Source organism: Nycticebus coucang, chromosome 7 (assembly GCF_027406575.1).
Source record: "Nycticebus coucang isolate mNycCou1 chromosome 7, mNycCou1.pri, whole genome shotgun sequence".
In the NCBI taxonomy this organism is placed as follows: domain Eukaryota; kingdom Metazoa; phylum Chordata; class Mammalia; order Primates; family Lorisidae; genus Nycticebus; species Nycticebus coucang.
Window position 1 is genome coordinate 127,221,068 of NC_069786.1, and position 24,793 is coordinate 127,245,860.

Below are 24,793 nucleotides of genomic sequence, written 5' to 3' on the forward strand. Positions count from 1 at the left end.
TTCTGAGGGCTGTTTGCTTGCTTTACTTACTGTGTTCTTGGCTGTGCAGAAGCTTTTTAGTTTGATCAAGTCCCAGTAGTGTATTTTTGAAGCTGCTTCAATTGCCCGGGGAGTCCTCCTCATAAAATACTTGCCCATCCCGATTTCTTCAAGGGTTTTCCCTGCACTCTCCTCTAGTATTTTTATAGTTTCATGTCTTAAGTTTAAATCTTTGATCCAGTGAGAGCCTATCTTAGTTAATGGTGAAAGATGTGGGTCCACTTTCAGTCTTTTACAGGTTGCCAGCCAGTTCACCCAGCACCACTTGTTAAATAGGGAATCTTTTCCCCACTGAATGTTTTTAATTGGCTTGTCAAAGATTAAATAACAGTAAGTAGCTGGATTCATCTCTTGATTCTCTATTCTATTCCAGACATCTACCTCTCTGGTTTTGTGCCAATACCATGCTGTTTTGATCACTATTGATTTGTAGTATAGTCTGAGGTCTGGTAGCATAATTCCTTCTGCTTTGTTTTTATTTCTGAGTAATGTCTTGGCTATTTGAGGTTTTTTCTGATTCCATATAAAACGAAGTATTGTTTTTTCCAGATCTTAAAAGTATGACAGTGGAGCTTTAATAGGGATTGCATTAAAATTATATATTGCTTTGGGTAGTATAGACATTTTAACTATGTTGATTCTTCCCAGCCATGAGCATGGTATGTTTTTCCATTTGTTAATATTTTCAGCTATTTCTTTTCTTAGAGTTTCATAGTTCTCTTTATAGAGATCTTTCACATCCTTTGTTAGATAAATTCCCAAATATTTCATCTTCTTTGGCACTACTGTGAATGGGATAGAGTCCTTAATTGTTTTTTCAACTTGACTGTTGTTGGTATATATAAAGGCTACCGATTTATGAATGTTGATTTTGTAACCTGAGATGCTGCTGTATTCCTTGATCACTTCTAAGAGTTTTGTAGTAGAGACCCTAGTGTTTTCCAGATATACTATCATATCATCCATGAAGAGTGAAAGTTTGATCTCTTCTGACCCTATATGGATACCCTTGATCGCCTTTTCATCCCTAATTGCAGTGGCTAAAACTTCCATTACAATGTTAAAAAGCAATGGAGACAATGGGCAGCCTTGTCTGGTTCCTGATGTGAGTGGGAATGATTCCAATTTAACTCCATTCAATATGATATTGGCTGTGGGTTTGCTGTAGATGGTCTCTATCATTTTAAGAAATGTCCCTTCTATACCAATTTTCTTAAGTGTTCTGATCATGAAGGGATGCTGGATATTATCAAAAGCTTTTTCTGCATCGATTGAGAGAATCATATGGTCTTTGTTTTTTAATTTGTTTATGTGCTGGATTACATTTATAGATTTACGTATATTGAACCAGCCTTGAGATCCTGGGATAAAACCGACTTGGTCATGATGTATAATTTGTTTGATGTGTTGCTGGATTCTATTTGTTAGGATCTTGTTGAATATTTTTGCATCTATATTCATTAGTGATATCAGTCTGTAATTTTCTTTTCTTGTTGGGTCTTTCCCTGGTTTGGGGATCAGGGTGATGTTTGCTTCATAGAATGTGTTGGGTAGTCTTCCTTCTTTTCAACCTTTTGGAACAGGTTAAGTAATATAGGTACTAATTCCTCTTTAAAGGTTTGGTAGAATTCAGACGTGAAACCATCTGGTCCTGGGCTTTTCTTTTTAGGGAGGTTTTGTATGGTTGATTCTATTTCCGAACTTGATATGGGCCTGTTCAACATTTCCACTTGATTCTGGCTAAGTCTTGGAAGGTGACGTGCTTCCAAGTATTGGTCAATTTCCTTCAGATTTTCATATTTCTGAGAATAAAGTTTCTTGTAATATTCATTAAGGATTGTTTTGATTTCTGAGGAGTCTGTTGTTATTTCGTCTTTGTTGTTTCTGATTGATGAGATTAGAGATTTTACTCTTTTTTTCCTGATTAGGTTGGCCAAAGGTTTATCTATTTTATTGACCTTTTCGAAAAACCAGCTTTTTGATTTATTGATCTGTTGTATTATTCTTTGGTTTTCAATTTCATTTAATTCTGCTCTAATTTTGGTTATTTCTTTTCTTCTAGTGGGTTTGGGGTTGTAATATTCTTCCTTTTCCAGTTGCTTGAGATGTCCCATTAACTTGTTAACTTCCTCTCTTTCCGTTCTCTTGAGGAAGGCTTGCAGTGCTATAAATTTCCCTCTTAGAACTGCCTTTGTGGTATCCCAGAGGTTCTGATAGTTCGTGTCTTCATTGTTGTTTTGTTCCAAAAAATTGGCGATTTCTTTCTTAATCTCATCTCTGACCCAGCTATCATTCAGCACAAGGTTATTTAACTTCCATGTTTTTGTATGAGTATGCAGATTCCTGTTGTTACTCAGCTCAAGTTTTATTCCATGGTGGTCCAAGAAGATGCATGGAATAATTTCTATTCCTTTAAATTTACTGAGGTTAGACTTGTGACCTAAGATGTGATCAATTTTGGAGTAAGTTCCATGGGCTGATAAGAAGTATGTGTATTCAGTTTTGCTGGGATGAAATGTTCTGTAGATGTCTGCTAAATCCAAATGTTGGATGGTTAGGTTTAAATCTAAGATTTCTTTGCTCAGCTTCTTTTTGGAGGATCGATCCAACACTGCCAAAGGAGTGTTGAAATCTCCGACGATTATGGAGCTGGAGGAAATCAAGTTGCTCATGTCTGTTAGAGTTTCTCTTATAAATTGAGATGCATTCTGGTTGGGTACATAGATATTAATAATTGAGATCTCATCATAGTAAGTATTACCCTTAACAAATATGAAGTGACCGTTATTGTCCTTCCTTACTTTTGTTGGTTTAAAGCCTATTGTATCTGCAAATAAAATTGCAACACCTGCTTTTTTCTGATTACCATTTGCCTGAAATATGGACAACCATCCTTTCACCCTGAGTCTGTATTTGTCTTTTAGGTTAAGATGTGACTCTTGTATGCAACAGATATCTGGCCTGAGTTTTTGTATCTAGTCAGCTAACCTATGCCTCTTTAGAGGACAGTTTAAGCCATTCACATTAATGGAGAATATTGATAAGTCTGGTGAAGTTTTGGGTATCGAGTTTTTCAAAAGTCCAGTGGCCATTTTTAATCCTTTCGCCAGTGTGGAAATTGGAGTTTGATCCGAAGTTTCTGAATGAGTTTACTTTTGTGGTATAGGATTGGGTTGGTCATTATGGAGGATAGGTCTGAGAATATCCTGAAGAGCTGGTTTGGTTATGGAAAAATTTCATCAACATATGAATGTCATTAAAGTATTTAATTTCTCCATCATAAATGAAACTCAGTTTAGCTGGATACAAGATCCAGGTGAAAGTTATTTTGCTTTAGGAGATTAAAAGTCGGTGACCACCCTCTTCTAGCTTGAAAAGTTTCAGCAGAGAGATCTGCAGTCATTCTAATATTCTTGCCTTTGAAGGTAATGGTTTTCTTTCTCCTGGCAGCTTTGAGGATTTTCTCCTTCATATTAACTTTAGTGAAGTTAATTATGATATGCCTTGGGGATGTCTTATTGGGGTTGAGTCGTGCTGGGGTTCTGAAGCTGTCCGCTATCTGAATTTCAGAATCTCTAGGCATGTCTGGAAAATTCTCTTTCATAATTATATGCAGAAGGGCCTCTGTGCCTAGCGAGGCCACTTCATCTGTTTCTGGAACTCCTATGATTCGGATATTCGCCTTCTTCGAATTATCCCAGAGCTCTCTGAGTGAATGATCCGTTTTTGCTCTCCATTTCTCTTCCTCTTTGAGAGTTTGGGAGCATTCAAAGGCTTTATCTTCGATGTCAGAAATCCTTTCTTCTGCTTGCTCCATTCTGTTACTGAGGGATTCTACTGTATTTTTCATATCTTTGAGGGCTGCAAATTCTTGCTTCAGTGTGTCTAAGTCTTTCGTGGTTTTGTCTTTAAATTTGTTAAATTCTTGAGACAACTTTGGAATTTCTCCTCGAATTCCTAATTCCACTTTGTTAATCTTGTCTGCAATCCAAATTCTGAATTCGATTTCTGACATCTCAGCCAGTTTTTTATGAATGGGATCTTCAATTGCATCTGCCATATCTTTCCTTGGGGGGGTTGATCTATTCTGGTTATTCATGTTACCAGAGTTTTTCTTCTGATTCCACCCCATGGTTGTTTTACTCCCTCTGATTTTTTCCCCTGGGGCTTTGTCGAGGGCCGGTACAGTGTTGTGGCCTGAGAAACTGGGCCTGAGAAACTGTCTGGTGTGGTGGGGCTAAATGGTTCTGCCTTGGTTTCAGCTGGTTTCTGTTCCACCCTAGTGAAACAGATACTTTGGATTGAAGTCTCAGCTGTGGAAAAATATCAGCAATTAAGTCACCCCGCCCCCCACTGGCAAACAATTGGAAAAGAAAAATCAAACCTTCCTACCACCATGCACCTAGGGCACCACCTGATTTGTCCTCAGGTGAATGGTTCAGTTAAAAAATGTCCAAATCAATTGTCTCAGTCTTCACCTGTCTCAAGTGAGAGAGTTTAAGAGGTCTCTGGGAACTGGATCACAGGGGTCTGGTGACTACTCTGGTGTGGCTTGCTCCAGTGCTGTGTGGAGTCAGGAGAAGCCACCCAGCCTATAAATCAGTCTGGGAAGGTTGCTGCCTCCTTCCCCACCTTGCACCACTTCAGACCCAGTCACTGATAGCCCTGCAGTTGGCTGACCCAGTTGCCTGTAGTGAATCGGTACTCCAGGAGTTTGTACCTGCCTGAATCACAAGGAAGTCTGCCAGGCCGCTGCGCTCTGCCTCTCTCCAGCAGGAGGAGGTGAGGCCTGACAACCTCGGGCGCTAGATGAAGGTTGAGGGGTTTTCACTCAGGTCCAGTCTCACCCCTGATTAATGTTACTGACAGAACAGAACAGAACAACTCTGCGTTTCCCCTGCAGAAGAGAAGCTGAATTGAGTTCCAAATCAGCTTGTCTTTGCTCTTGTATTGTCTATAGGCTGACGATCCCCTGAGGGCCAGGTGCGTCTTAGGTTTAGTAAAGCGGACCTCTGGGTCAGCCCCGCCCTGGGAGTTTCCCTGGTTTGCAAGTTTATGTTGCCTCAGGCAAATTCAGAGTCTCTGGTTGCCCAGGGAGACGGGGGGTGTGGCTTCAGAATATTCTGTAGTGAGCTGTATTGCTAGCAAAAGAGGGCTGCTGCCTTATGGCTCAGGCAACCATTGCTCCGGTGTAGCTCCCCTCCAGCCAATCGTCCTCTCTCCGCTCCGTACCCCAGAGTCTGCACCGAAAGGCTGCAGCCCAGCACTGTCTATACCCCTCGAGCAATCTCTCAAGAGTCTGGACCCCTGGGGGACAGGCCTCCAGACCTTGGAGCGAGAGGGGAGCGCGGGGAGCGCTGGAAGCCTGGGGTTGCGGGCAGAGAACACACACAGCTTTACACAGTTTTATGCCTGGCCGAATTATCACCAAAAGACGGCTGTCGCACTGTGCCTCAGGGAACTGCCACTCTGGTGCAGTCCCTTCTCCGCCGATTGACCAGGACTGGCCTCCAGACAGTGTGAGCGAAGGAGAGCGCTGGGAGCTCAGAATTCCAGGTAGAGACCATATACAGTTTATACAGTTTTATGCCTGGCAGGAGGACGCTGTGGCACCCCAGTAGGGGAGGTAGGTCCAGTTTTTAGAGGGTCTCTCCCATGGAGTGTAGTGGGAGGACCTTTGAACTCTGCCCAGTTGTTTGTGGGGCACTCTGAGCCGTTCTCATGGGGGAGGGGACTCCCATCCACTTGGTGATGGATTTTGTACCTTTTGTTTGTATCCTTGTGGTCGCAGCTCGCCTCAGCGGGGTTGACGTGCATTCTACAACCTTCTGTCTTAGTGCAGCTCAAATCCACCAGGTTACTTGCTGAATTTTTGTCCTTTAACTCTCCTTCTGAATGGGAGCCTCTGTGGAAAGCTGGCTTCAGTCAGCCATCTTGTCTCCTCCCCCTTAAATAGGATTTCTATGCTTTTAAATCTTTCTTCTTCTCCTTCTGAAATACCTATAACTTGAATGTTAAGCCCATATCTCTTTCAGTGGTTGCTCAGACTTTTTAATACTCTTTTCTGTCTCTGTTTGAATAACTAGGTTATATAGAGACCCTGTTTTCAAGCTCTGGGATTCTTTTCTCCTCCTGGGTTTAGTCTGCTATTTAAGCTTTCTTATGTGTTTTAAAATTGTCTAAATGACTATTTAATTTCTTTAAGTTCTATTATATCCTTTCTTATGCTGTTTAGTTCTTTAGCATCTTTTTCATTGATGTCCTGAAATATGTTTGCTTTCTTTCTGTTAGCTTTCCATGTTCTCTTTAATTCCATTCATCTTATTTACCATCCATATTCTGAATTCCATTTCTGTCATTGCAACAATTTCCTTGTGGATGGCTTTTTGAACCCTTGGGGTCATGTAACAATTCTGGAATCTCAGGGGCAATGTCACAGGCCCAATGGAGGACCCTGAAGCTATGAGGGCGTAGCCTTGGGCTTGAGCATAGTGAGAGCTTGAGAGCTGGTTCTAGGGATTACAGGAGAAGAGCAGTACATATGAAAGGCAGTTCTGCCAGTGTGGAGATTGCTGATGTCCAGTCATGTAGAGAGGGATTTGTCTCCGTGGCTCAAGGACCACCTAGGTTGCCCAGAGCTCTTGCTTGACCACACAGGTCCTTCCACAGGTTCTTCCCCCACAACTCAGAACCGGCGAGGCAGTCACCCAAGGCTTCCCAGGTGGTACCTGTGGCAGTTGAAGTTCTTCTTCTGGTTAGATCCCATGCAGAGGCAGAGGTGTGCTTGGCCCCAGTCACAGTTGAGACACAGAATGTCCATGTTCTGAGATCACACAAGTTCCCCACACAACTCAGTAATTGCTGAAGTGCTTGAGCTTGTAAGGGTGTGAAATGTTCCAAGTAACTGTTGATGATAACCAAAGGTATGTAGGTAGGAAAAATAAACACACTCAACCAAAGGTGTGTGAGTAGGAGAAATAAAACTCCAGCTCCTCTGGGGTTGATCATTGCTTAATATCTTTGTTTGTTTTCTTCTCGTTGTTCTGCTTTGCAATTTCTTTCTGTGATGTCCCCATCAAGCTCCAGTACTTTTCCCTGTGAACTAAACCTGAGCTGTGCCCATCCCCCTCATTCCCTCTTTTACCTGAAATCTTTCCTTCCCTCCAGCATGATCTGGCAAGTGATATCTCTGGAAAGTCAGCCGTCTTGCCTGTTTGCGTAACTATTTTAGACATTTAGGGTTTCAAATTTACTTTTTATATTTCCCTTTAGGGTTTCCCGCTTATATTCTGGGAACTTCTTTCTCTTCAGCTTTATGACCACTTCAGTTAATGTAAAAAAAATTCAGCAATCTTTTGTAATTTCCAGGCCCTTTGTCTTATTTTCTGGTTGTTTCTTTTCAGCATGTCATTTGGGGACTATATATTTTCTTAGCTGTATGATAGTATTTGTTTTTAGAAACTCTCTTCTGTTCTCTGAACCATCTCTATTTCTTATTTTTTTTTTTTTGTGGTTTTTGGCCGGGGCTGGGTTTGAACCCGCCACCTCCGGTATATGGGACCAGCACCCAACTCCTTGAGCCACAGGCGCCGCCCGAACCATCTCTATTTCTGCTGGGGTAAGTTTTTTCCCTTTGGTCAACTTGATCCTACTCCTTCATATTGTAGGTTTCTTTCTCATGCCTGTGGTTTGTTGTAGTTTCTTCAAACTTATGCACATGGAGCTGACAAGCTAACTTGGAACTTCATTTAATGAGATGGGCTTGCAAACTGCGAGCTTCACTGGGGGAATTCCAAGTACCTAATGGTGAAGGCCTTTTCTCCCAATCATTTACATTTTTCTTAAGAAATCTCCAGTCTCCTATCTGAATATAGATGTTCTATGTTGGAGAGCAGGTTGTTTTTTATTTTACCTTCTGAACAATACCTTGTTTTTTGTCTTTGTGTCTCCTTCCTATCCACCATTACCTCTCCGGGAGTCTACCAGACACCCTGGATCCTTTTCTGACCTCTGGGAGTATCCACCATCTGCAAAAGCAGTTAATGCTGCTCTGACAACTTTCTCTTCTGATTTTAGTCTAACTTGCTCATCTAATTCCTTTCTCTTTGTCATTATGACTTAAATTCTTTTCAAATTCTTTTTTTTTTTTTTTTTTGCAGTTTTTGGCCGGGGCTGAGTTTGAACCCTCCACCTCTGGTATATGGGGCTGGAATCCTACTCCTTGAGCCACAGGTGCCACCCTATGACTTTAATTCTTTTACTTTCATTTTAGGGAATACACTAGTAGGAGAAAAATACTTCTCTTCAATCAACTATCTTTAACCCAAAGTCTTTTTTTTTTTTTTTTTTTTTTAAGGAATTCAGTGGCTAAATGGGATTTTGGTCTATCCTAATGCATGTTTGGGGAATGGGAGAGTCTCTATGACCCTCTTATATTGGGATTTTAAAAAACTCTATAAGTCAGAGAAATGTGTTAAGACCTTACTAACACAGGGAACACTTTCTCAAGTAAGAATCAAAATTACAAATGTTTTTTTTAGTTCCATAGCTTTGTTTCTTTTTTTTTTTTAACTTTATTCAAATTAATATGAGGGTACAATGTTTAGGTTACATTGTTCTCACTTTCAGGGCAAAATTCCATTTGTAGACGTGTCCCTCACCCAGGGGGCATGTTATACACCCTCCCAATGTGCACATTAGGTGAAATCCCACCTCATGCCTTCCGTCCCTCTACCATACATCCCCCCTCCCCCTCCCACTTCCTTCTACCCCTAACCTGGACTATGATAGTGTTTTATTGTTCTTAGGAACATGCAATTGTTCATATATTGATTTCCAGAATTACAAATCTTTATGAGTTTTAAATTACTTTTTCCCAGGCATGGACTTAATGTCTAAAATTCAGGGGTCTTAGAAGTCTCTATGTATCACTTATGTAGGCAAGGTTAGACACAGAGCAATGTGTCCTTCTTTTGACTATTTATGGAAGTCTCCACGCTGGATCTGAGAAAAAGAGTAAAGTACTTGTGACTGAGCTTAATTCAAAATTTACCAGATGAGAGTCTTTGAACCAGTTTTATGACACAGAATGTCCTCCCTCCTTCTGCAGTTAGAGATGGGTAAGGTGTATCTCATTTGCATCTTCCTAAAATTTCTTCTCTTTTTGATAACTAAGAAGACTTGCAGTTCAGTGTTAGGTTTTATGATATATCTGTAATTTTCTTTTCATTTCTTCCTCTATAATTTAAAAAAATTTGCACTAGTCAGAGTACTTCATTAAAACAGCACCAACAGGATATGTGTGTATATATATATATGTGTGTGTGTATGTATATATATGAAAATATTTGCTATAAGGGACTGGCTTATGCCATAATGGAGACTAGCAAATCCAAATCTGCAGTGTGGGCCAGCAGTCTGGAGACCCAGGAGAGCCAATGGTGCAGTTGCAGGGTAGATGCAGTCTGCTAGGGAATTCTCTCTTCTTTACGAGGCTGGTATTTTCATTCTACTTAGGCTTTCAGTTGATTGCATGAGGCCCATCCCCATTATTGAAGGCAATTTGCCTTACTCATAATTTACCAATTTCCGTGTTAGTCTTACCCCCAAATCCTCCAAGTTAACACATAAAATTAACTGCCATGGTAATCATATCAATTCCTTTTAAAAGATTTTAACATTTAAAAAAAATTGTTTTACAGAAGGTGGTCTCTGTTGCACAGGATGAAGAAGAATGGCGTAACCATAGCTCACTGCAAGTTTGAACTCCCAGCTTAAGTGACACTTCCACCTCAGCCTCTAAAGTAGTTAGGAGGTTGTACCATCATGCCTGGCTAATTTTTAAAATCTGTCTCTGTTGCACAGGCTGATTTTGAATTCCTGGTCTTCCCACCTTAGCCTCACACAGTACTGGAATTTCCAGCATTAGCCACCATGCCCAGCCAGTTTTTACATTTTTAATTCATTATTTTTTCTCAAGAGTTCAGGTGAAGGTCTCTTTACAATAGTTTGGTTGGAATAGGGTAAACCTTTTTATGTCTATGTACAGGTCTTTCCTAATCTCACTGTTGTCCTCTATTCCAGCACTAATTTTTCCCAAAATGTTTAGCCTGTGAACCACAAAGGAACACTTATTTTACACATGTTGGTTCTTCATCAATCATACTTCAAGTCTCAAATTTCCTGGCTGCACAAAACCTCTTGGAAACTCAGTGTCTATTTCCATGTTGTATCTTTCTAGGGTGGACACAGACAGCCAGAACATGGAAGAGAAAACACTAAAAGAGAAGTTTTTAACAGGGCTCGTTTTTAGGCACTTCAAAGAAAATAAGGTGGAGATTGCAAGTGCAATAACACAGCCATTTCCTTTCCTCATGAGCCTCCGAGACCGTGCCTTCATCTCAGAGCAGAGGTTTGAAGTAAGTGAGATTTCTCCATGATGGTAAACCAGGCCCACATTTTATTTTGCTAAACATTAGGATGTAGCCGTTAATGGGGGTAAAAAAGAAAAAACCCATAAAATAATTTAAAAAGTATATTCTGCCTTAGCTCCTGTAGCTCAGTGGTTAGGGTGCCAGCCACATACACCAAGGCAGGTGGGTTCGAACCTGGCCCGGGCCTGCTAAACAACAATGACAACTACAACAAAAATAAATGAATGAATGAATAAATAAATAAATAGTCTATTCTGAGCCACATGTGAGGGACTATGGCATGGGGAGGTGCAGGCTCAAAGGTGCTGAGAAAACGGTCCTGAGGTGTTCAGGTTACAATTTGGCTGTGTACATTTCAGGAAGACAGACATTGCAGCTGAAATGATAAATCAATATATGGAAGGTATACGTTGGTTTAGCCCCAAAGGCAGGACAATTTGATGGGGTTAGCATAGATTATAGGTGGAATCACAGATTCTTTAATCTGTAATAGATAAAAGAGTAATATTTTGTTTAAAAGCTTGAAGTCAATGGAAAGGAATGTTTTAGAATAAGGTAAGAAAGTCTGCTAGTTATAGAGCTAGCCACAATATACTCAAATTAGTGGGTTGCAGGTATGACTTCTCCTTTGCCTCACATGGCCTTAGGTCCTGTTTATAATTTGGTATCTAATGGCCATAGGGTTCCTTCTATCAGTCTTATGGTAGCTATTTTAAAATTAATTCTGGACAGTTGCTGTGTCTAAACTCCAAAAGGGGGGGGTATGAGGAGGTGTGTCTGGCATCCCTTCCTGGCATGGGTGGGAACTCAGTTTTAAGGTTTTTTTTCTGGGGTTCTCTTGGCCAACAGGGGGGTCTATTAAGTCAGTGTGGGACTTAGGATTTTATTTTTAGTTTACTCAATAAACAGACTGAAGGGCCGCCTGTGAGTGGGAACCTTCACCATGCCGTAAGTTAGGAGGTGACAGGAGAAGCCAGTATCACAGAAAACCTTTCTTCTATAGTACCACGGGGCAGGCACTATGAAAAGGCTGGGGCAGGAATGGGAGTGCTGCATAGGTATAAAGTGGCGTGGGTGCATTTATACAATATACCAGTGGATGCTAAAATTAAAGCAAATAGTGATCCAAGCAGCATTTGTTTACAAAGGATGCTTATTTGCAGCACTGAGATTTTTGAAACTTATAGGGAAGTTGTGTCACTGCAGGATACATGTGGAAGCAGATGTTTGCTACTCTTTCTTCAAGCAACTTTTTTCTTTTTTTTTTTTTTGAGATGGAGTCTCATTCTGTCACCCTGGGTGGAGTGCTGTGGCATCATAGCTCACAGCAACTGCAAACTCTTGGGCTGGAGCAATCCTCTTGTTTCAGCCTCCCAAGTAGGAGGGACTACAGGCACCCACCACTACACCTGGCTCAAATAATTTCTTGATTTGGGGAATTTCTAGAGCCCCAGGAATGTAAGTAAATGTCAGCAGTGAACTCCCCCTAGGGATACTGAAGACAAGTCTTCTTGCCTTTGTGAATTTTCTTTGCCCTTTGGCCAGGTTCACAGAAGGGAGAGTGGCCACCTGGTTTCCTGGAGCCTATCAGGCTGCACCCGTGCTGGGTGCTTCCTGTCCATACAACAGAGCAGCCTCTCAGGACCTATTCAGGCCACTCCTGAAACATGCAGCCAGCCTCTCAAATCCTCAAAATAATATTCAACCTTGAATCTACATTTATTATATAAAATTACTCTTTCCTTTCAAGTGTATAGCAGTATCAGAAGGATAGGTTCACAAGTCTATTTTTGTAATAGAAGACATATAAAAATTCAGCCAAATATAAGCAAAATTTTAATATTTCATGAGCGAATAAATGTTCTAAGAGTCTTTTATAACCTATGAATCCATAGCTATGTAATTCTCCATTTGATATTTTTAAGAATGTTCTAGAAGCTTGTAGAAACCTGGTCCCAGTGCCAAGAGTGATGTACGATGTCCTCAGTGACCTGGAGAAGACGTTTGATGTGTTACTTCTGGAAACATTGTTCAGCAGGGTTAACCTGAAGGCCTATCCTGATTTAAATGAGGTTTTCAGAAGCTTCCAAAATGGTAACTATACCTCTTAATAGCTTTTGGGGATTAAGTCTATTTCATTCACTGAATAATCAGTTCACTCTTCACTAATATTTGGCAAATACTTTACTGAGTAGCTACCACGTACCAGGCATGGAGGGAATACAATGGTGAAGAACACACATGTGACCTGTGTCCTCATGGACCTTACGTATAGTGGTAGGGACAGATGCTAACCAAGTAATTCCATAAATGGTCACTCAGCCAGGACTGATTTTGGTGCTGCAAAACATGGGACTGGAGTCTCTACTTTTGGGGGGAAGATGTGAATCGTGCCCTTTCTTAGCAAAGGAGAAAGCCCTCTCTGATACTCATAGACATGTTTCTTTGTATTAGAAAATTTATTGTTTAGTGTAGTCCTGTGTCAATGTGCTTCCCCAGATGAAAAGGGAAAAGCCCAGCCCATACCCATGTGCTGAGCAGCAGCAGCATGTGAGAGCTACAAAATCTGAGAGCCAGTGGGGTTGACTTTTAGAATCACATGGTTAAATGGCAGGGTGTGGAGGGAGGGCTTGGAAGCTGATTCTGGAGAGGGAAGTTGAAGTGGATTTTGGAAGGCCTGACCCCCATGCTAAAGAATTTTAAGTTTGTTTTTTTGAAAATAAGAAACAATAAGGGACTTCTAAATAGGTAAAAAGTAAAAGTTAGTATTAATAATGGGCTGTGTTGATTTGTGAACACCACAGCTTTATTCTAAAAAGAGCTATTTCATTTCCATACTATCCTATATCCAAGACAGAGAGAAGATTAGAGGAAATCAAGTACTGTACGTTCTCCCTCAATATCTGCAGGGATTGTCCCAGGATGCCTCCTTCCTCAAACCCTAATTCCGGATACCCAAGTCCCTTATATGAAATGACATGTGGGAGGTTGAGGCAGGAGGATTGTTTGAGCTCAGCATTCAAGGTTACAGTGAGCTATGACTGGGCCACTGCACTCCAATCCAGGTGATAGAATGAGACTTTTGTCTCTAAAAAAGTAGAAATAAAAATAAAATGGTATAGTATTTTTACATAATCTAAGTACAGCCACCTGTACACTTTAAAACATCGTTAGATTACTTATAATGCTTTATCAATTGTAAGTGCTATGTACACAGTTGTATATTTAAAATTTGTATTATTATTTATGATTATTTTTTATTTAATTTTTTTCTCAATTTTTTCAATCTGAGGTTAGTTGAATTGACAAATCTGAAATCCATGGATAGGGAGTGCTAACTGTACCTAGGGACTAGTTTCAAGTCAATGTTATATTTTCAACCAGCATGTTTCAGGCCATGGGTACGAAGAGAATGGTGTTACCTTCTCTGGTCACATCTCAGGGGCTGTAATTCCCTGCATGGCTCATGGGGTCCCCCTTCCCAGCCCCTGCCCCTGTATCGCATGGATGAGTGTCCAGCATTCCCTGTGATCGGGTAGCAGGCACGCAAGCTCACCCTGCTGGACAGTGATGCCCACCACTTGGGCTGGAGCAGCAGCCCCTTTGCCCTCCGGGCGACACTTGCTCCTCTTGGACCCTGAAGTGCACTTGAGCTGCCCCCATGTTTTCTGTTATGTTTCTTTGGGAATTACTCATCCTCCATGACCCAAATAAGCCAAAACCTTCCTATTTTCTGGCTGTATTACTAAAGCTGTTGGGGTTTTCTCTTTTATAATCAACTCTCTCTAGGACCTGATAACTTGTCTCTGTGAAATTCATGTTGTTACTTACTCAAGTCATGTGGGACCCACTGCACTCTGAGTGACCCAAGAGCTGGGAATTCTTCAATGTAAAATTTCAAGATGTTCCTGGTTTCTGCTAGAGATATCTAACTGCCTTCTCTCTCTCACTGATGCTCTCTGTGTCTCTTCAGTGGTCCCAGACCAATCATATTTACAAGGAAGTGATGAAGAAGAGAGATGGGAGGGACCCAGTAGCCAACTAAGCCTTCAACAAGGTAACAACAAAAGAAGAGAACTTTCCTGTCTGCCAAGGGGAAAAGGGACCTGAGATGCTGAGTGGAGATTGTGAGTCAGGGAAGAGTGAAGATGAGAAAGGCTAGAGGGGAGTTTGTCTAAGGTGCTCCCCAGGTGTGGGATCTTGGAGGAGCAGTCATAACAAGACACTGTTGGACCAATAACCAGGATGGAGGGACTGGAGTATGGGGTGTCAGTAGGGCCAGATTTAAACACACTAATTACCTGGAAGAAATTGTGATTAGAAAGATTCCTGTAGGAAAAAATCTGTCTGAAGCTGCGAAAGGGCTGAAAACTATGGTCCATGGTCAATATTAAAGAGAAGACTCTTGGTGAAAGAAAAAACACCTGTCTTAGTTATCTGTGCCTCACACTCATGACACTTCAGATAGCACATGTGTGGGAGTTTTCCCAAGCAGTTATCCAGTTTTCTGAAGATACCAAGTGTCCTATGATTTACCATATTTTGCCAAGTATAATGTGCATTTATTTATCCAAATTTCTGATGGATAAGTAAGGATGCACATCATATATGTACATGGGTAGTATGGCTTGGGACCAGGGGTAGGGCTCTGTCCTAGGCTGGCAGTTGTTTTGTTTGAATAGATTGAAAATAAGAGCCCACTTCTGGCTTGCTCTTATAGGACAGATGCTGCTTATGCCTGGTTGCTTGCAAAATTTTCTCTTTAATTTTTACGTTGGCCAGGTTAATTACAATGTGTCTAGGAGATGCTTAGTTTGAATTGAGATAACCCAGGGTTCGATATCCATTCAGAAGATGTATGTCTTAATCTTTGGGCATACTTGGAGAGATTTTCAGTTATAATATCATCCATTAGGGCTTCCATATCATTTGGGATCCTTTTCTTTTCTTCCAGATTACCTATAATTCATTTGTACACTTCTAAGAGATTTCTCAGCTTTTACTCTCTTCCTTTCTGTCTCTTTAAATGACTGAGTAGCTTGAGAGTTTTGTCTTCAAGCCCTGAGATTCCTTCTTCTCCATAGTTTAATGTGTTGTTGAAAGTTTCTACTGTATTTTGAAACTCCCTGAATGACTCTTTAAGCTCTGTTATATCCTTTCTAATTTTGTCCTTGTCTTTGGCAATTTTGTTATGTCTTTTGCTAAATTCATGGGTCAGTTTTTAGATTTCCTGTCGGTGGTTTTCCACTTTCATTTCAATTTTCTTCATATTTTTGCCACTTATAATCTGAATTCCCTTTCTGTCATTTCCATGATTTCTTTATAGATGGAACCTTCTGTGATAGCTGCATTTTGATCCCTTGGGGGAATTGATCTGTTCTGCTTTTTCATGTTGCTAGTATTTTTGTTTGTTTGTTTCCTCATGTGTGATTTCTTTTTCATTTCCTTCCCCTATTTCCTTCTCTCACTTCCTTCTTCTCTTTGATCTTCTTTGCCTCTGTGCTCTGAGGTTGAAATGGCCCTTTGGTATAGGAATAAAAGGGAGAGAGAAGAAAATAAGAGAACAAGAAAGAGAAAGAATCATTAATATACCCTCCACACACACAAGCATACACACATACACACACACATAATCTGAGGTTCATATAATCCACTTTAGTTCTCTGCAAGAGATAACAAAAGGAAAAAAAAAATTTAATTTTAATTACTATGATCTTTGTTTTCTAGGGGAATTTAAGAAAAACAAAAAGTAAAAAAAAAATTCTGCAAGAACACTAGGTGGCACAACAATAATAGGAAAATATAATAAGAAAAAAATACAACTGCTTCTGGATGTAGTGGGGGCTGGGTGTTTTTAGCTGGTTACCTGCTAAAACACACATGGAGATCTGGTCTTGTTTTTCTGTTTTTATTCTCATGGTAGCTGCATGAGAGTTGAAACCTGGGGATAAGGGGAGGCTATAGTCCTGGAGATGATGCCAAAATGTTCAGGGAAATTGCTATCCAATTCTGTGGTCAGTCAGGGTGCTATGAAATCTTTTTAATTTAATTTTATTTTTTGAGATGGGAGAGGTACTTCAAGTATCCAAATGGTAACCAAAGGTTACAAGGAGGTCTGTATGGAAGGTGGGGCCTACCCAATCTGGCCTGGGTCATGGTAGTATTAGTCCAAAGACTGCTGCCTGAATTTAGGGTACAGGTGCCTGGAAAGCCATGCCAAAAGGGGCCCCATGGGTGTCGGTTGGCCCAAGACTTCAGTGATCTCTCCTCCACTCTTGTGTCTCACTGAAGTAAAGTGGCAAGGCACCTGGCAGCCAGTTTTCTTGCTGACGAAACTCCATGCCCAAACCCACCCATGTGCTGTGCCAGCAAGTATCCAGCTGCAAGCTACTAATTACTCCCAAAGAAACCATGGCCAGGCTGCAGTCTCTCCAGCCCTCCATTAATGGCCTAGCTCTTATGACCCTGACAGTCCCATGGATCCTCAGTTCCTGCTTGTTTCATACCACATCATCCTCTACCTGAAGTTATAGGCACACCGGGAATTTGGGCTGGTCCCAGGGACCTGTGGGTAGTGGAGGAGACTCAAAGGTGAACTTAGTCTCCTAGGCTCTCTTCCTGGGTTTCTGAACTCCCTTGCACCTACTTTCCTGCTGGCCTCCCTCCCTCCTTTGTCTTTTTTTGCTTTTGGTTTCCCATGCTGTCTCTCTGTGCCTTTGCAATGCTGTTTCTGGGCAGGAAGGTCCAGATGGAGGAGGATAAACACTTCTCTCCCTGACTTTACCATGAGTAACTGATGAGGAGATGTCTCTAAACTGCCATCTTGGAGATGTCTCTAAACTGCCATCAATTTTCTCTGATGTTAAGCTTTGATTTCTTTTATCTTTGTATATATACCCTGGGTTGATTTGTGTTTACCATAATACTTATAAGAAACAACTTATAACAGGCTATTATAAGTTGATAACAACTTAACTTTGATCATATACAAAGATTTTGCACTTTTATTCTACCGCCTCACTTAAAATTTTTGATGCCACAATATACATCTTTTTATATTGTGTATCCCTTAACAAGTTGTTGTAGCTATTATTATTTTTAATTTTAACCTTCATACTTGAGATATGAGTGATTTGTACATCACCATTACTATTAGAGTACTCTGTATTTTGACAGTACACTTTATTTTACCAGTGAGTTTTATACATTATTATGTTTTTATATTATTACTTAGCAACCTTTTCTTTAAAATTGAAGAACTCCTTTTAGAGTTCTTAAACTCTTTCAGGAGTTCAAGAACTCCTTATTTCTTTTAAGACAGGTCTGGTGGTGATGAATTACCTCATCCTTTATTTGTCTGGGAAAGTCTATATCTCTTTCATTTCTGAGGGACAGATTTGCTAAGTACAATATTCTTGGTTGGGCATATTTTTTTTCTTTGGCACAGTGAGTATATTATTTTATCTTCTTTTGGTCTGTAATATCTTTTCTGAATTATACACTAATAGCCTTATTGTAGCTCCCTTAAATTTTTATTTTATTTTTATTTTTATTTATTTTTGGCTGGGGCTGGGTTTGAACCCACCACCTCTGGCATATGGGGCTGGCGCCCTACTCCTTTGAGATCCTGCCCCCTCCCTTAAATGTTTTTTCACTTCCTTTCTCTTAGTGCTTTCAGGATCCTCTCTTTGTCCTAGGTTCTTGAGAGTTTGAATATTAGTAGGAAATAGTGTAGTTTTGTTTGGATTGAATCTAACTGAAGATCTTTGACCTATTTCTACCTGGAGACTTGAAGTGTTTCTCCAATCTCGGAAAAATTTCTGCTATTATTTCTTTAAATAAGCTTTCTACCTTTTTGTCTTTCTTTTTTCCTTTTGAATTCCTATGATTCGAATATTTGCTCTTTTGATGTATCTCACAAATCCCAAAGCTTTCTTCATTCCTTTTTATTCTTTTTTATTTTCTGTATATTTCAAATAATCCATCTTTGAGTTCAGTCATTCTTTTGTGTGATCATTTCTGCTGTTGATGTTCTCTGTTGCATTTTTCACTTCATTCATTGTATTTTTTGGCTCCAAAATTTCTGTTTGATATTTTTTAATACTGTCAATACCTGTTCAATTTCTCACTTTGGTCATGTATTACCTTCCTGATTTCAGTGAATCATTTCTTTGTATTTTCTTGAAGTTTGCTAAGATTTCTCAAAACCTGTTTGGTCTTGTCCTTCAATCTTCCTCCCTAAAATACAATCTTTGCAGTTCATGTGAACAGACCTTTCAAACATAGAAACCAGTTCGTGCATCTTTCTTGTTTAAACTCAGTGCCTTCTTGAGGTCCTCGGTGTATATCAATACTACTTGGCGTGCATATTGAAGGTTGTTGACCATGTAGCTGCATATTCCTAGTCACTTGCCTCTCACTTCCCTGTCACACATTCCCACCACAGCAGATTTTTATTAATTACTTGAATTGGCAAGTTTCTTTTTTACATCTATGCCTTTGGAAAACAGTCTGGTATAATAAATGAAACTTGAAAACTTGAAAATGTAGATGACCTAGAACTTCACAGTTAAACCTCTCAGCAGAAACCAATAGAAATGTGTATTAAATTCATGAAAATACATAGAAAAGCATGTCAATAGTAGCATTATTCATAAAAGCCAAACACTTGAAATAGCACAAGTGGATAAATACTTCATGGCTTTCTACAATGGGATACTATGTGTATACAGCGGTGAAAATAATCATAGAAAATTAATATAGATGAATTTCACAAGTATATTGAATAAAATGTGTGTGTGTGTGTATAAGGAGTGAGAGAAGAGGGGAGGAGAGAAGAGAGAACATGATTCCATTTATATCAATTATATAACATCCAACATTAATCTAGGGATTGAAAGGCAAGATAGTAGTTGACCTTAAACAAGACTACAAGGACAGTTAGGGATGTGTCACTGGAGGCTTTGAGGTACTGGGGTAATCTTGCTTCTTAATCTGCTTACCTTGTGATCATTCAAACCCAATTTTATCGATGTATTTTATGAGCAATTAGAAATTCTGTTTTATTTTCTTATTTATTTTTATATTTAGAGACATGGTCTTGTTCTATCACTTCTCCTGGCATAGTCATAGCTCTCTGCAGTCTTGAATTTCTGGGCTCAAGTGATCCTCCCACCTCAATATTTAGCTGTAACTATAGGCATGAGCCATCACTGGGGCTAATTCTTCATATTTGGTAGACAAATGGGTTACCTAATTGCCCAGACTTGTCTTAAACTCCTGGCCTCAAGAAACTCTACGATTTGTATTTTTTAAAAACTCCAAAAATGTAGTCCTTAAAAGATCAGAAGAATAGGTAAAGAGGAAACTGGAAAAAAAAACAGAGTAAATAGAAGTACAAAGGAATGGATAGAGATAAACAACAGAAAAAAAAAGAGAAGAAGAAGGGGAGAAGCTTTCCCAATGGCATTGAAATTGAGGGAGGGAATTATCAATGGCAGTGAAGGGCCTGTTGGGGAGACAAATGAAAATGTTTTTCTCCTTACAATTTTCCTAGGTACAGACCTACCCAGCCTTGAACTTCAAAGGAATTTATGTCCTGTGTGTCAAGTGGATATAAAGAAGGAAGAGCCATTTTTTAACTCAGAAGTTGAGCAAAAAGTTCAAGCAAGAACTAAGCATACCCAGGCATCTGACACAATAGGTAAGTCTGACAGGACATATACATAGCTGTGAATCATAGGTTACTTGGTAAGGAGTTCCGTCTCTTCATCAGGGTCCATCCAGGCAATCTAGGCAGCCTGGATGGAGGCAGGAAAGGGAGGGGGCCAGTACCTCAAACAGTAAGCTCTCAGCTTAATGAAGAAAGTCCTTAGGAATTGGGAAAATACCCAAAGACAGAAATGGAGGTGATAAGTATTGATGTCAGAGAGGCTATTTCTAAGGAAAGAGAGGAAGGCATAAGGGATGATTTAAAGAAAAGGAAAGTAAATCAGGGAGTCAAGATGTTCACATGAGAAGATGGAGGAAAAAACTCATTAGGACAAAAAGAGGTATAAAGAGATAGCAATCCCAGGAGCAGAGGCAGAAGCAGGGGAGATGGGGACAGAACCAAGAGGAAAGTTAAGAAATAAAATGAGAGGGAGAGAAAAGTAGAACAAGGGTAGGAGTGTAAACAGTGCCGATGAATGTGCAAAGCTGCCCCCGTGTGTAAATTTTATCAGCTTTTTGTGTATGACCTGGAACAACCTGTAGGTTACATTCATTCAAGGAACAGAACAGAACCATGAGATAACTTAGCTTCCCAGGTCTTACTAGTGCCTTTTTTGGTTTTATTTTATTTTATTTTTATTTTTATTTCTTTTTGAGACTGAGTCTCTTTCTATTACCCTATTAACCTGGCTGTAGCTTGTAGGGGTGGGATCATAGCTCACTATAATTTCAAACTTCTGGTTTCAGAGGATCCTCCTGCCTCAACCTCCTAAGTAGCTGGAACTACAAGTATATACCACACTCCTGGCTAATTTTTTTAATTTGCTATAGAGAGAATGTCCCCCTATTTTGCCCAAGCTGGCCTAAGACTCCTACCCTCAAGGCATCCATGTGCCTGGGCCTCCCATAGTGTGGGAATCACAGGTGTGAGACACTGTGCCTGGCCCCTAGTGCTCTTATTGTGGGCTGTCGACTCCTTGGTCACACACTAAGACTTTTAATGGATTTTGCTCTTTTGCATAGTTATCCATGATGATGACTCTGAAGAATCCAGTGATGAACATGAGCCCTTGGAAATCTCCATCTTATCAGCAGAAAAGAATCCTGGTAAGGAAGGTTGGGAGAGCAAGGCTTGGGTGCAGAGATCTGAACTAGGAGTTACTATTTCCTGATGGATTATATTCTGAGTCCTTTCTCTACAGTGGATCCAATTTAACCTGAAATTTCATTCTCTACATTTATTTTACTTGAGCCTTTTAGAAAATGCAAGAAGACAAGAAATTGTCATAAATTAATTTTTATTAGCCTTTAATTGGCGGATTTGATTATTCAATATATGTGCCCATACCTTGATTATATAGTAGAAATAGGCTAGCAAAGTGATAAGTTTATTTTTGAAACTGACTAGTTAATGTACCTATAAAGTGTTAGATGTATACAATGATTTCTATAGAGAACAGAAAGCTGAATATTCTTTTGTGGGAAGATCATGCTGTCATCTGATCACAGACTCTGGAAAATATCAGAAGACAATTCATCCAACTATCTAGTGTTAGCAGAAATAAAAACTTGGAATAAAATATTCTGAAACCAGAAGTATTGTTTTTCAGAGTTCTTTGGCAGATCATAGCATATAGAGTGATTTTTCAAAAGACCTTTACAACTAGTATTTTTTCTTCACAACAATTGTAAATAGTAAGCAATACAGACAGCGTTATCTTTGTTCTAGATACAAAAACACAATTACATAATGTTTCAAGGTCATTTACAAGACTCATGGGAAATTAAAGGAAAGAGAAGACCAATATTCTGGATTCTGAGTTTTCTTCTTTGTTATATGAGAGATAGAAACAGTTATTAAAACACCATGTTATCCAAATCATATTTGCTGCATGAATTGTCATATAACTCTTTAGTGTGCAAATTGGTGATTTGTTTTCTATTTGTACTTACTAGATCCATAGGATATCAGAAATATGCCACTTTAGGGAAAATGACCTAGGAAAAGACCTAAGAACAAATACAAATGTAGCCAGACTTTGATATTGCAAAGAACAATGTGTTAAATAATACATTTATTCTAATTACTTATTGTATCTTTCAAAGTAAAATTTTGCTCTAATTGCTTACTGTATCTTTCAAAGTAAAATTTGCTTCCTATTTTAGACAGTCTATACTCTTTTACTTTAGTGTAAGCAAACTCATCACAAATAACATTCCTCAAATTTGTCTGCAGCTAAAACATGAAAGAAGATGATTTCTTAGCATTGTAAAGAGTTCAAGGAGGCACCAAGATAGGGGAGACGGGAGGGTTAAGGAGGCTTACCATCTTCCACACAAGATCTTCAAGTTTTCCTGGCATGGAAGAGAGGTTGAGATGAAGAAAATGTGGAATAACAAGGAGAAGGAGTAGGAATTAACAGAGAGCAGCACAGGAAAGCTAAGGTCAGGAAGGCAAAGTTGCCCCTTGTCAGAGAATTCTCTGCCTGTAGAGAACAAGAATGGAGCATCACTAACCTACAAGGCAGGTAACCAGCTTGTCCCAGGTGCAGACCAAGACTTCTGTGGATTTTCAAGTTTTCCCCAAATGTTCTTATAAGAGAATTTTCTTGGTCACACACCGAGATCCCTGAAGAATTCTATTCTTTTGTGCAGTGATCAATATTGATGATCCTTCTGAATCTACAGAGGCAGAGGAGGACCAAGAAGGTACTTTCTCACCATATCAGACTGCACTAGGTAAGAACATTGGAGTTGTGACTTCTAGCTCTAGAATATCTAGAGTTCTGCTCTCCTGATGAATTATCTGAACATTCTCCATATGTTTTGATTCTATAACTTCTAGCATATCATTTTCTGCATTTATCCTTATTGGCCCCATTGAGAAATTAAGGTATCAGGAAGGCATTAAAAATGGTTACTTGAATGGGTCTAATCAACTCATACATTGAAAATGTAGCAAAAATATGTAAGTAGAATAGCAGTCTTTTTTACTATACATTATTATACTTATTAATGCTGAAGAGTTGGAATAATGGATGTATTCTCTACCACTACACGTTATGTTTGATGTAGCACTATAAGCAGAGTATTCCTCTATGGGTTGACAATATTGTCATCAGCCACAAACTTAGAAAGTCTTCAAAGAATAATTTGTGCTGCTATTTAACTAATTAGTATGAATGAAAATATCTCAGCCATAATTTTGGATATAGGGAGAGGAAAAAATAAAAATCACAAAGAGAGAGAGTAGGGATGAAGCCAGCTGGGAGATATACAAGATACCTAGGATGAACATAGAAATAAAGGGGGGCAGAGATTAGGAGCATCATGATGAAAAGAGAAAAAGCAACACAAGAGACAAGAACATTCAGGGGGAGAGAAGCTCACAGAATCGGTAGAAATGTTTAGTGGCAGAATAATGGACAGAAAAATGAGAAGGAAGGAGGAGAATGCGGAGTGACCAGATGGAAAAAGACAGCCAGATACTAGCTGGGAATCTGGGGTCAGGGGGGATGGCCTGGCACTGGGTTTTAAAGGGGATGAGCCCGTTGTTTGGCCCCAGGACAATGTTTGACATTCACTTCCTTTTCCTTTCCCCAGGCATATGGTATCTCCCTCAACACTGTGCTGTCTGTCTGGGACTGGGGGATGGTTGGCAAAGATGATGTAAAACTGTTCCTCTTGTTCTTTTCAATGTGTTTCTTATTTCTGTGTTGCACATAGGTGCTGTAATCTCTCATCTGGTTCTCTCATCTCTTGTGAAGGTATTTTCATTAGTTTCATGCATGGGTAGTTGTTCATACTGATGTTTCTGTAGGTTAACAAGACTTGGGGCATCCTGTTCTGCCATTTTGCTCTGCTCCTCCCTAATCTTCTCATTATATCTTTGTTTTCTTCTCACAGCAAAAACTTTCTTTTGTATTTCCATGAACTGCCTACTGCCACCCACTACAGACTTTGTGCAGAGCCTCAAGCTGCTTTTAACAGACATGAGATGCAAAGGAGTGCGTAGGGTGTGTCCCTGCATGAGGGAATGTATGGATAGAGTAGACAAACAAACAAATCCACAGGGGAACACTAAATAACAAAGTACAGTTGAGCCTTTAACTACGTAGTGACTAGGGGTCCAGTCCCCCATATAGTCATAAATTTTCACATATGTTTTAATGCCCCCCAAAATTTAACTATTCATAGCCTACTGTTGCCTGGAAGCCTTAATGATAATATAGAGTCAACTCACATGTTGTATATTATATGTGTATGTACTGCATTTTTACAACAAAGTAAGCTATCTCTAGGAAAATGTTATTAAGAAAATCATAAGGAAGAGAAAATACATTCATTAAGCAGAAGTAGATCATCATATAGGTCTTCATCCTCATTGTCATGTTGATAGGCTGAAGGGGAAGAAGGGGAGGAGGAGTTGGTCTTGGTTCTTAGGGGTGGCAGACATGGAAGAAAATCACGTAAGTGGACCTGGCCAGTCCAACCTGTGTTTTGCAGTTCAGACTCATATTGCACAGTTCAAACCCATGTTTTTTAAAGGTCAACTGTACACAAGTGAGATAGATTTTAGAGAAATTGACATGAAATCCAAACATTGCCAT

At 39.7% G+C, this 24,793-nt stretch overlaps 1 protein-coding gene across 7 annotated transcripts in view; it reads left to right on the forward strand.

The window, feature by feature from the left end:
• Positions 1 to 24,793, forward strand: part of SP100 (SP100 nuclear antigen) — a 74,621-nt gene that overhangs the window by 12,987 nt on the left and 36,841 nt on the right. For 6 of the 7 annotated variants that reach the window (XM_053598266.1, XM_053598264.1, XM_053598263.1 and 3 more), the window contains 6 exons: positions 10,280 to 10,457; positions 12,398 to 12,566; positions 14,446 to 14,529; positions 20,029 to 20,175; positions 21,207 to 21,290; positions 22,839 to 22,922. In XM_053598266.1, coding sequence (XP_053454241.1) covers positions 10,302 to 10,457; positions 12,398 to 12,566; positions 14,446 to 14,529; positions 20,029 to 20,175; positions 21,207 to 21,290; positions 22,839 to 22,922 — 724 coding nt within the window. In that variant the 5' untranslated portion in view covers positions 10,280 to 10,301. The remainder of the gene's footprint in view (positions 1 to 10,279; positions 10,458 to 12,397; positions 12,567 to 14,445; positions 14,530 to 20,028; positions 20,176 to 21,206; positions 21,291 to 22,838; positions 22,923 to 24,793) is intronic. The other variant, XM_053598267.1, reaches the window with a different exon arrangement.